Source organism: Petromyzon marinus, unplaced genomic scaffold, assembly GCF_048934315.1.
Source record: "Petromyzon marinus isolate PM22_M1 ecotype Great Lakes invasive population unplaced genomic scaffold, UKy_Petmar_22M1.pri1.0 PM_Scaffold_12, whole genome shotgun sequence".
Lineage (NCBI taxonomy): Eukaryota > Metazoa > Chordata > Hyperoartia > Petromyzontiformes > Petromyzontidae > Petromyzon > Petromyzon marinus.
In genome coordinates this window covers 2537766-2551995 of record NW_027423080.1, presented here as the reverse complement: position 1 = coordinate 2551995, position 14230 = coordinate 2537766, and the positions used below count along the sequence as shown (strand labels likewise).

General features: G+C 45.9%; 1 protein-coding gene across 2 annotated transcripts; it reads right to left on the bottom strand.

Annotated features, from left to right (window-relative positions):
- Positions 1 to 450: 450 nt before the first annotated feature.
- On the bottom strand, positions 451 to 13891 carry LOC142922618 (uncharacterized). Of its 2 annotated transcripts, none has more exons than XM_076063438.1 (3): positions 8878 to 13891; positions 7031 to 7105; positions 451 to 4252 (listed from the first exon to the last, which is right to left on the bottom strand). In XM_076063438.1, exon 3 carries the CDS (start codon positions 4222 to 4224, stop codon positions 3232 to 3234), a length of 993 nt encoding a protein of 330 aa, XP_075919553.1. In that variant the 5' UTR covers positions 4225 to 4252; positions 7031 to 7105; positions 8878 to 13891; the 3' UTR covers positions 451 to 3231. The 2 variants fall into 2 exon arrangements, with proteins under 2 accessions (XP_075919553.1, XP_075919554.1); XM_076063439.1 differs by lacking the exon at positions 8878 to 13891 and adding an exon at positions 8638 to 8863.
- Between the last annotated feature and the right edge of the window lie 339 nt (positions 13892 to 14230).

The window sequence follows — 14230 nt, the reverse complement described above, 5'->3', positions numbered from 1 at the left end:
AAGAGATTCCTGAATCTTTGCCCATCCCCGGAAGTCATTCTAGTTTCTATTTATTTCATTGTGTGTGGTGTGTACGTGTAAGCAATGTGGGATATCGATGTACACAGACATGAACAAGATCAGCAGACAAGACGTCTTCCATACTCTTTGGTTCTTTCGGTAAAGTCACGCAGGTAAAAAAAAAATTAATGACGTTTCGATCGCGACACGAGCGGTCGTCCTCAGGCGAAAACATCCAGACATTGTCGCGTCAGAAGTCACGTGAGCTACGTCACGTGACAAAGATAAGGTGACCCCCACCGTGGCTCGCCCCGCTCAGCTGAGCATCGTTTTAATGCGGTGGGCTCACGCGAAATTGATTTCTGTAAGACGAAGGTACTTTTAAAACCCACTGGCTATTCTCTTTTATATAAGTGTTGTGTCCTTAACTAACCACACAGAGACGTCTGGTTGAGGCAACGCGTTTATTATAACATCTCTTTCGAACTCGGCTCTACACACTACTGTAACACGAAGGGGTACGGCCCCTTCCACGAAGATAGCCTCCGGGAGTGACAGCCTCCCTTCTATCGCAGCCTGCACACTCCGGGCTCTGCTACCCACGGGTCCCTTAGCCCGGCGTTAAGGGAAGACTGGACGACCCGTCCCAGCCAGGGTACGGGAGCTCACCTCTGGTCCGCTATAACCCGGCTCTGGCTAGAGCCTCGGTTGAGGGTCCCCGGGTGCTGGTCCAGTCTTCAGGTCTTCGGATGTCTTCAGGCTTGAGTTGGTGAACACTGCCCGGCCCGTCCAGAGGGCCGGGCTTTTATGACCAGGTCGGGGTCACCCCTCCCCTACTGACCCCCCCCCTCTCCTAGAACCTTCTGGAAGGTCTTATCTTAAGGGGCCTTAGGGACGGGTGGGGGGTCAGGGGTGTAAGTCTCTGGTCACGGGGGGGGGGGGGTGGCTGGGGGTTTAACCTTTGGTCGACCCCTACGCCCCTCGCTCTCTCTCTCGGCTGCCCCCTGTTGACCCGTGAACGTGGTGGCAGGTCAGCTTACAGCGCCTTGTTATGGCGCTTACGCAAAACTTCGTGACTAACGCTGCACGTTCCGTCGTTTTCATGCAGGGGGCGCTGTAAACCTACGCGCCCCCTGCATGAACGACAGAGGCACAGGGACAGACGTTCGATCGCGTTGGAATCGATCTGCAGACGGCGGTCTTCTCACACGGCCAGCTCTGTGTCGCCTCATCTCGATCCCGCGATCCCAACCAGGTGAAAGTCCGCATCGAACCGAACCCCCGGTAAGGCCATCTACTTAACGAGGAGAGAAAATTCACACGAAATATCGTTTTAAATGAATAAGCTTTCGATGAAGAAATACAATTATCTAATACAAAACATAATACAATTCAAGGTTGTTTCATTTTCAAACTTGAAAACGGAGCATCGGGAGCTTGCGTGGAGGCGTCGTTCGTGTGCAATTCTTTTCGTGACTTTCCTGGCCCAAGGCCGTCAATGTTTGTGAGGGGCACCGCAGGCGGTCAGGCTTGCTTCAACCCTTGGTTGTGAACATCCAGACGTTAATCAGCATGGACCATTTATAGTCCTAATTCACCAACATATAAGATGTCATGCAACATTCTCACGAGTGTTGTTGTGGAGAATGTATCTACTAGATGTGCTCTGCCTTGTAACCGAATACAAATCTGTACCAAAAATGCATTTCAAATGTAGTCTCTTAAATTACTTCCTTGCTATGAAGCAGATCAGCAGACACGACATCTTTCATTTATCGATCTCTCCACGAAACAAAGGAATGTTTTACACAAACTATAACTAGCACAGCCTTCTGGGAGTGCATCATTGATTCGGTGCAAGCCACCTGTGGACTCTTATTGGTGCACAGAGTCTCAAAAGCAGCCGGGCTGCTTCAACCGATAGTTTCGGACATCCAGACGTTAATCAGCTAGGAGCATTTCTAGACCTAGTTAGACAAAATCAACGTCAACACGTAATACTAAATTATAATTCGTGTTGTAGAGAATGTATCTCCTCTATGTGCAACTGATTAATGATCCGAGTGTGATCCTTATTTCAAAGACAATGAGTTGCTCCAGAGGGAGATGCTTCATGAAAACACAAAAATACCCTTTGACCTGTATCACAAGAACAATGAGTCTCACCCGAGTTATCTGTACAGGTTACTTCCAAAACACACACTTTGTCCTAACACCACTTAATCAATGTTTGACCCTTATAGACAAAATGTTACATGTACACACACAATCAGACAAGTATTCATTATACATATTTGACAATCAATTTAACTAAATTAAATTACTGCACTGAAATATACTGCATCAGGTTACATCGTATTAACAAGACGCTATTTGAAAAAATACACACCGTCTGCTTAACAGTGTATGTACAACATACTATTGCGCCATTCAAAACGAGTAGGCCATTGCATGCTGGCGTCTGGGTCAAAATTGAGCAAATTCCAAACATTACCTACAAACTCCACAACTGAGATGGCACGTCAATGATCACCCCCTACTGACAGGCTCTTGTCCACATGCAGGCCGGTGCAGGGCCACCACCTTGTGCCACACAGGGGCAGCTGCTACTTGGGGGTGCTCTTCGAGTGTTTGAGACGAGATACGACGCAAAACTTCGAATTGCCGAGGTGATTAAGCAAGCACCATTTAAATGGAATTATTAGAACCTTGTGAATGCTTGGGAGCTTATTGGCTGTCGCTCCTGGTTAGAGATCTACCCAACCCACAGGTCCACAAAGACTGGCCACTGTTGCCCTGCAGGTTGCATCTAGGAATTGAGTGTTCAACTTCACATTCTTGTCATTGAAGGCCTGTGACAAAGGTGCATCTATTGGAGCGACATCGTCTCTGCCTTACACATCTACCGGGACTCCATTTGACTTTGTATTGTCTCGGACGAAGTCCACCCACACCTCCACTTCCACAAACTGCTGGGAGTTGCCTCACTCTGCCTCGCAGTCAGAATTCTCCTCCTGCTTCACGTTGCCTCCATCGATGTGAAGGTCCCATTGTGGAGTTGAATCTTCATCTTCACATTTCACCTTCACTTCTTCGCTCTTCACCATCACTTCTTCACATTTCACCTTCACCTCTTCATATTTCACCTCGATATCTTTAAAAGTGTCCAAGCTGGGATTTTCTTCCGGTTCTTGTTTCATGAGGGATGGGCTCATTGCGGCACTTTGACTTTCACAAGCTGATTTCAGACTCCACTCCTTGTTGATCTTCTGATGCTTGTGTGTTGTCTGGTGTCCATGAAGAGTTGATGACTGTGAAAACGCCTTCCCACACACTGCACTTGAAGGGTTTCTCTCCCGTGTGTGTTCTCTGGTGTGTTACAAGAGCAGATGAATGTGCAAACACCTTCCCACACACACTGCACTTGAAGGGTTTCTCTCCCGTGTGTGTTCTCTGGTGTGTTACAAGAGCAGATGAAACTGAAAACGCCTTCCCACACACACTGCACTTGAAGGGTTTATCTCCTGTGTGAGTTCTCTGGTGTACATGAAGATGTGGTGACTGTGCAAATGCCTTCCCACACACCCCGCACTTGAAGGGTTTTTCTCCCGTGTGTGTTCTCTGGTGTCTTTGAAGATTTGGTGACTGTGAAAACGCCTTCCCACACACACTGCACTTGAAGGTTTTCTCTCCCGTGTGTGTTCTCTGGTGTTTTACAAGAGTAGATGAATGTGCAAACGCCTTCCCACATACACTGCACTTGAAGGGTTTATCTCCCGTGTGTGTTCTCTGGTGTGTTACAAGAGCAGATGAAACTGAAAAGGCCTTCCCACACACACTGCACTTGAAGGGTTTATCTCCTGTGTGAGTTCTCTGGTGTACATGAAGATGTGGTGAATGTGCAAACGCCTTCCCACATACACTGCACTTGAAGGGTTTCTCTCCCGTGTGTGTTCTCTGGTGTGTTACAAGAGCAGATGAAACTGAAAAGGCCTTCCCACACACACTGCACTTGAAGGGTTTATCTCCTGTGTGTGTTCTCTGGTGTGTTACGAGAGTAGATGAACGTGAAAACGCCTTCCCACACACACTGCACTTGAAGGGTTTCTCCCCTGTGTGAGTTCTCTGGTGCAATGTCAAATGTTCAGTACGATCCGTGCTGTATGGACACCGGTCGCATTGATGCCTTTTTGCACCGAGCTGCACCGAGTGCCTTTGCTCCATCAGACAAATTCTGCAGAGGAAGCGCCAGCTGCAGAGAGAAAAAAAGAATATCCACACCATCTACACGTCAGTATCGATGCACAGAGGAATGCATATATACAGTCACACGTGACTAACACGTCTATACTTTTTCATATATTCATGTTATAGTGAAAAAGTGTCCCAAATTCATCACACGAGCTGTTATGGCACGCAATGAGGGCAAATGTCATAAACGTGCCTGGAAGCGCTCGTATCTTCAAAATGAATGTTAACCCAAAACTCCGAGCACACAATTTCGGCTGTCTGGCTTCAAAATGAATATTTATGAAAGCTAAATTCAGGTGACATAGCAAAGGGTGTTGAAAATAATACTATTTGTGTTATGCAGAAATGCATAAATTAATGTTCAATCGCAACTTAGAGGTGTGAAGCCAGGCACAGATGTCCTTGAATGCTGGGATGAACAGTTCCGACTTCAGCTGCACGTGTGCTGTGATAACTTCCCGACTACATTCTTAGAAAGAGTAGCAGAGGAAAACAAAAATAAACTACTGTTTTGATATAACCTCCGTGCTCAATAGAGTTAGACTTTACTGCATATACAAACTTGACCCTGTCACACACTCAGAGGTGGAGCCAGGATTTTCAGGTAGGAGGGGCAACCCCTTCAGCAATGAAAAATGATAGGAGTTGTTAGTAAGTAAGGAGTTGTTAGTAGGGAGTTGTTAGTAAGTAGGGAGTTGTTAGTACGTAAGGAGTTGTTAGTAGGGAGTTGTTAGTAAGTAGGGAGTTGTTCGTAAGGAGTTGTTACTAAGGACTTGTCCCTTATATTCTTAGCTCTTTCGGTAAAGTCACGTTGAAGGGAAACAATAAAATAATAAAATATATATAAAACAATAAAAAAATTCTCACGTTTCGACCATAACACAAACGTTTGTGTTATGGTCGAAACGTCGTGAGATTTTTTATTGTTGTATATATATTATTATTTTATTGTTTCCCTTCAACGTGACTTTACCGAAAGCACTAAGCATATGAATTACTACAGTCACGAAAGCTTTAAATCAAAATTTGACTTGTCCCTTGCTTTTTAATCAACGCGTGTGAAAGGCATCACGGTCGCTGAAGGTGTTTGCCATCAGGGAAGTCGTGTACTGTATACGCAACTGCGCACAATTCTGTGAGTCGCTTGTAACTGCTTTGCCATTAATTATTGCCAATTATGGACTTGGACTGTTGTCCTCTCATAGAGTCCCTGGCACGTAATAATATGCCACACGGTGGCAGTGGGGGTCGCAAAATGCTGATTTATCTATATATATGAAAGGGAAATGTGTGGATATGTGTCTGTTCGAAATGTTTAGCATACTTCCCAACATGCTACACACTTGAGACTTGGCATGTCGGTAGGTTCCATATTGTACACAACGTAAAAAGAATAAAAATAGACTTTTAAATTCTGGGGGGGGGGGAGGGGGGGGGAGGAGTGTGGGGGAATGACCATGAAGTTTGTGGAGTCAACCCGCAACACACCTGAGTTAAGCGCTCTGTAATGTTTACCCCTACCATATGGCTCTTCGTGCGCCATACTTCTTGAGCTGTTAACAGCGTGCCGGGAGATTTTAGTTGGCGCTTCGCTCCTGGCCAATGAAGCCATTGGCTTCTCGGAGTTTCAATACTTATCCGTGCGAAGAATGGGTACAACGGCTATCTTAAATATAAAGCAGACAATTACATCTGTTTGTTTGTGTGACGCAGCAAAACCTCTCAAACGCTGAGCACTGGCGTCATGAAATTTTCACAGCTTATCCTGTCTGGAATTTCTAAGTGAACGCGACTATTTTCAGCTCGCCACGTCATTCCCTTCCCGAGTGGCCAAAATTGACCTTACGTAGAAGTGGAGTAAGGTTAAATTTCCTTGAGTGAAAACATCCGATTTAGGTTACTTGATTTGTTTCGGCTTTTTCCGTCTTGCGAGCATCAACATTTACGGGTTTTTCAGTGAAATATAAGGGAATATGAAATGTATCCAAGACAAGAATTCAAGTCCCGGGCGAAGCCGGGTAGTGAAGCTAGTTACTAATAAACCCCAATGATCCGATCGAAAATAGGGATTTCGATCGGATCATTGGGGGGGCACGTGCCACCCCACCCCCCCTGGCTCCACCACTGTCACACACTGGCATGGTTCACAGGTGGTGGTGTGTCCAGACCCACGCCTGGCCACCTTCACCTGCTCAGTATTAATGCTTCCTCACTCCACCAAGTAATTCATTGAGGATAAATCAACACAGCCGAGGCTGCGTGTCTCTCTCACTCTCCCCGTGTTCGTATGGATTTCCGTCCTGATCCCCGGATTTCCCCTCCACATGTAGAGAGTGAACACTACCACGTGCCCAGAGTGAACACCGCCACGCGTCTAGAGTGAACACCGCCACGCGTCTAGAGCGAACACCGCCACGCGTCTAGAGTGAACACCGCCACACGTCTAGAGTGAACACCGCCACACGTCTAGAGTGAACACCGCCACGTGTCTGGAGTGAACACCGCCACGCGTCTAGAGTGAACACCGCTACGCGTCTAGAGTGAACACCACCACGTGCCCAGAGTGAACACCGCCACGCGTCTAGAGTGAACACAGCCACACGTCTAGAGTGAACACCGCCACGTGTCTAGAGTGAACACCGCCACACGTCTAGAGTGAACACCACCACACGTCTAGAGTGAACACCGCCACGCGCCTAGAGTGAACACCACCACGCATCCAGAGTGAACACCGCCACACGTCTAGAGTGAACACCACCACGCTGTTGACAAGCCCCACCTTGTTGTTATTGTTGTTGTGGGCAGGTCGCTTCTGAAAACAAGAGCGGTTTCAGCAGCTCAACGTGGGCGTGGCCTGGTAAAGAAATAAAAATAAAACTGTGAATATTTAAAACAAAACAAAATTACAAAGTAGCGAGCCAGGTGAAGAGAAAGTTAAACTAAAGCAAGATACTCTTCGGATCTTTCGGTAAAGTCACGTAGAAAAAATAAATAAATTAAATAATAGTTTCAGTTTCATTTATTTGGTATAGTCCTGTGAGCCAATCGGCTCTTGAATCGGGTGCAACCGCAAAAACCAAAAAACTCAAACATGAACAAGAAAACATCTAAAAGTGACTATGTGACTGTGCAAACAGAAAATCCAGGGAAAAACAGCAAAATATTCCACAAAAAGCACCGTACACCATCGCTGTGTGCAAATAGCATGCGATGTTTCGATTGCAACACAAGCAATCATCATCAGGTACAAATGAAAGAGAGAGAAAAAATCTAGAAAATTTAGAAACGTATTGCAATACAACACAGAGAGTCGGCTAACGTAACAGTCAACAACACCCCACCTGGTTGATAACGTTCTTCCAAAGATTGCTCAATTTGAGAGATAGACAAAACACAGACACGGAGACACATAGACAGAGAGAGATAACACAGAGACACACAGAGAGAGATACACACATAGGCACACAGATATACAACGCCTCTGTGTCGAGGCCTTAAATAGAGAGGGGGGGGGTTGAGAAATTAGCAAGTCAATGCAAGGCCGTAGTCATGGAGTCAACATTGGGGGGACCAAATCTTCCAGGGAGTCTGGGGTCCCCCCCCAGAAAAAAATGTAAATTTGAAAACTAATTTCCTGCCATTTCCTGCGTAAAATATTAACAAATTTCACTAACACATGGGATGGATTTTGTATTATTTGATACAATAATGTTTAATATTGTATTGTATTACATTGCTCAGTTTTTTTACTTTTCTTGTTTCATAGTATGTAATGGCAGAGATTAGGGATTCATAAAGTACAGCGCAATCATATAAACAGAAATCTATGCATTGTTATATGAAGACAAGTCCAGATTTTGTGGCCAAGGTTTAGCAAATTGTTGTTTTTATTAACAAAGCATCGCAATTAATATTTAGAAAACATTTTTATAGCAATATTATATATTGTATATTGCTATAGCAATATATTGGGGAGGGGGGGGGGACATTTTGAGCATATTTGATTATTGGGGGGGATGTCCCCTCCAATATATATCATAATTATTATAATATATTATATATTATAATTAATTATAATTATAATATATTATAATTACGGCCTTGTATCAATGAGAGATTGGAGCTTTGGTGACTGCAGTAAATAATAATAACACGAGCACACACACAGAGAGAGATTTCACACTTAATAAAACAAACTGAGTACAATTACGAAATCTAATGCAATGCAACACAGAGAGTCGGTCAACACACAACTAACGCATAGCCTGGTTGATTACTTTCTTACAAAGATTGCTCAACTAAGCGAGAGAATTGAAGCAAACGCGATCAGGCGAGGGCAGGAGGCAAGACCCCGCGTGGCTAGGCCCCGCGCTGTAAAGTTCCAACCTGGACATCGCTTCCATGCTCGCTGATACTCAATTGACATCCCTACGAGAGAGAGAGGCTCTACCTCGGTAAACAACCACCACCACAACCACCACCACCACCACAACCACCACCACAACAACCACAACAACCACCACAACAACCACCACCACAACCACCACAACCACCACCACAACCACCACCACAACAACCACCACCACCACAACCACCACAACCATAACCGCGATGAGAATTTCTCACCTCGGATTTCAGTTCACGCGCGGAGCGGCAGATTCCTGTTACCTCGTGACGTCACGCGGCAGGAGGCGGTGACATGACGTCACTTGCGGGAACAAGACACTCCCCTCCCACAATGGGCGGCTCTGTAACTTAAATAATTTATGTTAATGAGCCTGGCCCATAAGTGGAGGGATGGTGCGTGGGTGCCGAACTCGTCGCAATAAACTCATAGTTCATAGTTCATTTATTTGGTATAGCCCTGTGAGCCATTCGGCTCTTGAATCGGGTGCAACCGCAACAAACAAAAAACATGAACAAGACAAACATCTTAAAGTGATTGTGTGACTGTGCAAACAGAAAATACAGGAAAAAAATATCTAAATATTCCTGAAATAGCACCGTACACCAACGCTGTGTGCAAAAATCCCAGTGGGATGCAAGTCAAATAACAACAACAACCACAAGACAACTCCGTACTACAATAAACAAAAACATGGCCAAAACAAAATTTTTTTCGAAATCACCAAAATAAAAGCCATAAATCCAATGTAACAGTGATCATAGGGACTGTGACCGAATTTTTAACAATAAACTACATAAATAAATTATAACACCAAAATCTAGAGCCATATTTTAGGCCACTGAATAGCAGTGGTAGCTAGGGTTGTACAACTCCTCTAGAGCAGTTTTGAGTGAAGATCTCATAGGTAGTGATTCAAGTTGAAGTTTTTTGGCAATAGCATTCCAGACCCTGGGGGTATTAATAGCAAAGGCCCTTCCTCCAGTTTTTGTACGGCAATAGGGAATGTGAAGCTGGTAAATGAGCGAAGACCTGAGGTCAAATTTGTTCTTTGAAACAGAGAGGAGATCCAGTAGGTAGTCTGCGGAATTTTTTGTAAGTACCTCGTGAATAAATAAGATCTGGTGCACAAGCCGTCGAACATTAATAGATGTTAAGTTTGACCAAATGTAGAGATCACAGTGGTGAGTCCTATATGGGTAGTTCAATGCAAATCTTAAGGCCGAGTGATAGATGGAATCAAGCTTCTTCAGTACAGTACTTGGGGCTGATTTATACACGATGTCACAGTAGTCAAGTAGAGGCAGTATGGTAGCTTTGATCAATTCCAAACGGAACATTGGGGGGAAGCAGTGCTTGTGTCGATACAGAAAACCAATTTTTATTTTTGTCTTTTTACCAATATAATCAATGTGATCTTCAATACTAAGTTTTGAATCCAGGATGACCCCAAGATACTTATAGATCTTGACTTGCTCTATTTGATAATTATTCAAGGAATGTAATTGGGGAAAAATAACTTCCTGCTTTAGTCCCGGAGAGAAGCATAGCACCTTGGTTTTGGAGGTATTCAGGACTAGTTTTAAGAGAAACTAGCTGATGTTGTAGTTTGTTGAAATCACCCTGGAGCTTAGCAATTACGTCATCCGGAGAGCGGCCAGCAGTAATCAGTATCGTGTCATCTGCATAAAGATTTACCCTGGAATGATCCAGTTCAGTGCCCAAGTCATTGACATAAAGAGAGAACAAGAGGGGGCCAAGGATGGAACCCTGTGGAACCCCTTTTGTTATCTTAACACTGTTTGACCTCCAACCATCTGTGAATACAGTTTGGGTGCGAGAAAAGAGGTAATTTTTTAACCATTGTACTGTGTTCTCGGAAAAACCGAGGCAACTTAGTTTACTAAGCAGGGTGTTGTGGTCAACTGTATCAAAAGCTTTGGACAGGTCAAGAAAAAGACAGGCACAGTACTGCTTATTATCAAGGCTATTGTAAATTTGATTCAAAGAGTCTAATGCAGCAGATGTGGTGCTGTATTTTTTCCAGAACCCAGATTGTTTTAGATGTAGTAGATTGTTGGTGGACAGGAAACTGCTAATTTGGTAGTTCAATAATTTTTCAAAAATTTTCATCAATGGGGACAAAATTGAGATAGGTCGGTAGTTATTGGGATCATCTTTAGGGCCCCCTTTGTGAAGTGGACGGACATAGGAATGTTTCCATTGTAGAGGAACTGATGCTTCTTTGATGGACAGGTTGAAAATATGGGCTATAGGTTTGTATATTAGGTGACCAACAGTTAGTAGAGCAAAGACGGGAAAACTATCTGCTCCGGTAGAGGAGGACCCTTTGAGGTAGGACAGTTGTTTCAGAAGATTACTTTCGTGGATTGGTTGGAAACTAAATTCGTTTAATGTTTGGACAGGGGTGTAGGAATTTGCAGGAGCAGGGGTGACTCCCAATACATTATCAAAAAGATTACCAGCTTCAGAAAAATTAAGGTTAAAATTGTCAACTATTTTTTTGGGATCTGAAAAATATTCCCCATTTCGGTGAAGCTCAACGGGCAGATTTTCTGTTTTGGATGCCTTTTCGATAGATTTGATTGTTTTACAAAAAATCCTGGCATTTCCATGTGATTCCAGGAGAGTGAAGGAAAAATAGGCATTTTTTGCATGCCGTATTTTTTTTTACGCATCTATTCCTTAAAATCCTGTATTCTAGCCAGTCATTTACCAAATTACTTTTCTGAGCACATGCCCAAGCCTTGTCCCTAGTTTTCATGAGCTTTGTAATCAAAGGATCATACCATGGTGGGCAGTTGCCTTTAGTTTTAAATCTAACCAACGGAGCATGTTTGTTAAGAATTTGGAGAAACGTGTACCTTAAAGTCTCCCAAGCCGTAGTCAGGTTGGGGATATCACAGACCTTATCAATATCCGAGTGAAGCACATCATTTGTAAATGCCTGAGTGCTGAAGTGCCTCAAAGAGTGCTTCTCAACAATTTTAGGGGGGGCTTGGGTCTGGCTGATGATCTCACACCAAAAATGAAGGAGTGATCACTAAGGTTATTACCCAGAACACCAGTCAGTGCAAAAATTGTGAGGGGCATTTGTCAATAGGATGTCAAGCAGAGTTGACTGTCCCGGATTTTTTAGGTTGGGTCTTGTGGGGACATTTATTAATTGAAACAAGTTAAATTAATCTGTAAAATTTGTGGCCACGGCCGGCGGGTTTAGCCAATTCCAATTTAGATCACCCACTAAAACTATTTCACCTTTAGGGAGGCCACCAAAAAGCTCTCTCAGTGCCGATGCAGCTTCAACATCCTTCCCACAAGGCGGTCTATAGCAGCACACTACCAATATCTGTTGATTATTTGGGAGAGTTATTCTGAGAGCCAGACCTTCAAAGCAACAATTTTTAAACAAGGAATGAGCTGGTGAACATGCAATAGTGTTACGAACATAGATGGCAATTCCACCTCCTTTAGATCCTCGGTCAAGCCGAAAAGGTTGTAGTTTTCAATCGTAATCTGCAAGTCATTGACGGCAGGAGTGAGAAATGTTTCTGTTAGGCAAAAAATGTCCGGATCAAGATTTTGCCACTTCTAGTTTTAGTTGACTTAATTTAATCACAAGCCCTCTGATGTTGACATGTAGAACACCAACACCTTTCCTGCCAGAAAAATCTACAGAATTATACGAGCTCTTTTCATTTGGGCCAGGATAAAGCTCAATACCACCCAGGAATAAGAAAGTAGAATTAACAGTTTGCATAAGTATTTTCTGTGAAAGGATGAAGAGCGGCGGACCTTGGACAAATAGCAGCAGCTCGCAGATGGTGTTATTTTTAAGAGCAGAATGAAGTTTGGAAGGAGTGCTGGTGAAGTAATGGGACAAAGATAGGGTTTAAAAGGATACAATGATGGAGTGTAGGTGTCTATAAGCTGTTTCATTTGCAGGTGGTGGCAAATCGAGCAACAAGTATGGACGCAAAGTAACGAGGGTAGCTGTTTGTAAAGTTGAGTGTGGCACTAGATATGGCTGGGAGGGACAGCAGTAGGACAAACAGCAGGAGAATTGCCATCTCTAAAATATCCGGGGTATACACAGATTTACACACAAGTGGAAATAGAAAAATATATATACTTGTAGGCCGAGTGCGAGAAAACGTCTTGCCGCACTCGTCACACATGCACGGCTTCTCGCCCACGTGCTAGGGTTTAACAGCGCCCACCCACCTCTCCCAGACAGCAGATTCTTGGCTGTTGTGGGCTCGGCTGAACCGCTTGCACCACCTCCTTTCCCCGCCGCAGGATGGTGCTCGAGCTAGCCCTTCTTGAGCTCAGCCCACGACTGGAATGTCGTTTCTTGGCCTCTTGTCTCTCTGCTGCCCGTCCAGACGGCCCCACTGAAGCCCACACAGGGGACTCCTCATTCACAACCCTCGGCCGTCTCGAATGATCTCCGTGAAGTTGTCCAGGATGGAGCGCACGTCGTCCTTGAGCCGCTTGTTGAACGACTGCAGCAGCACCTCCTTGCTCTGGGGCAGCGCCCGCGACATCTCGGGGCAGCAGCAGTGGAGAGAGCACGACTCTCTCTCAGGGCAGCAGTGGACGGAGCACAACTCTGCCTCAGGGCAGCAGAGGAGAGAGAGTCTGGCTCCCTCACGGCAGCGGTGGAGATAGCGCGCGGCTCTCCCTCAAGCCAGTAGTGGAGAGCACGGGGCTCCCTCCGGGCAGCAGTGGACGGGGCACGGCCCTGCCTCAGGGCAGCAGTGGAGAGAGCACGGCTCTGCCCCAGGGCAGCAGTAGAGAGAGCGCGGCTCTCCCTCAGGGCAGCAGTGGACAGAGCACGGCTCTCCCTCAGGGCAGCAGTGGACAGAGCGCGGCTTTCCCTCAGGGCAGCAGTGGACAGAGCACGGGGCTCCCTCAGGGCAGCAGTGGATGGATCATGCTCTAGGCCGCTACAATAACCGGAAGCCCACGGCCCCACCCAGTTACGCCCGCCGGGAAAATTCTCATTTCTCTCTCTCTCTCTCAACTTTGCACTCCGAACGTCGTGTTGTTGTATCGTTCGTGTTTGGGGGAGAGAGACACTAGGGGAGAGAGACACGGGGAGAGAGACATGGGGAGAGAGACACGGGAAAGAGACACGAAGAGACACTAGGAGACATGCACGGGGAGACATGCACGGGGAGAGAGACACGGGGAGAGAGACAGAGCCACGGGGAGGGAGCCACGGGGAGAGAGACACGGGGAGGGAGCCACGGGGAGGGAGCCACGGGGAGGGAGACACGGGGAGGGAGACACGGGGAGGGAGACACGGGGAGGGAGACACGGGGAGAGAGACACGGGGAGAGAGACACGGGGAGAGAGACACGGGGAGAGAGACACGGGGAGAGAGACACGGGGAGAGAGACACGGGGAGAGAGACACGGGGAGAGAGACACGGGGAGAGAGACACGGGGAGAGAGACACGGGGAGAGAGACACGGGGAGAGAGACACGGGGAGAGAGACACGGGGAGAGAGACACGGGGAGAGAGACACGGGGAGAGAGACACGGGGAG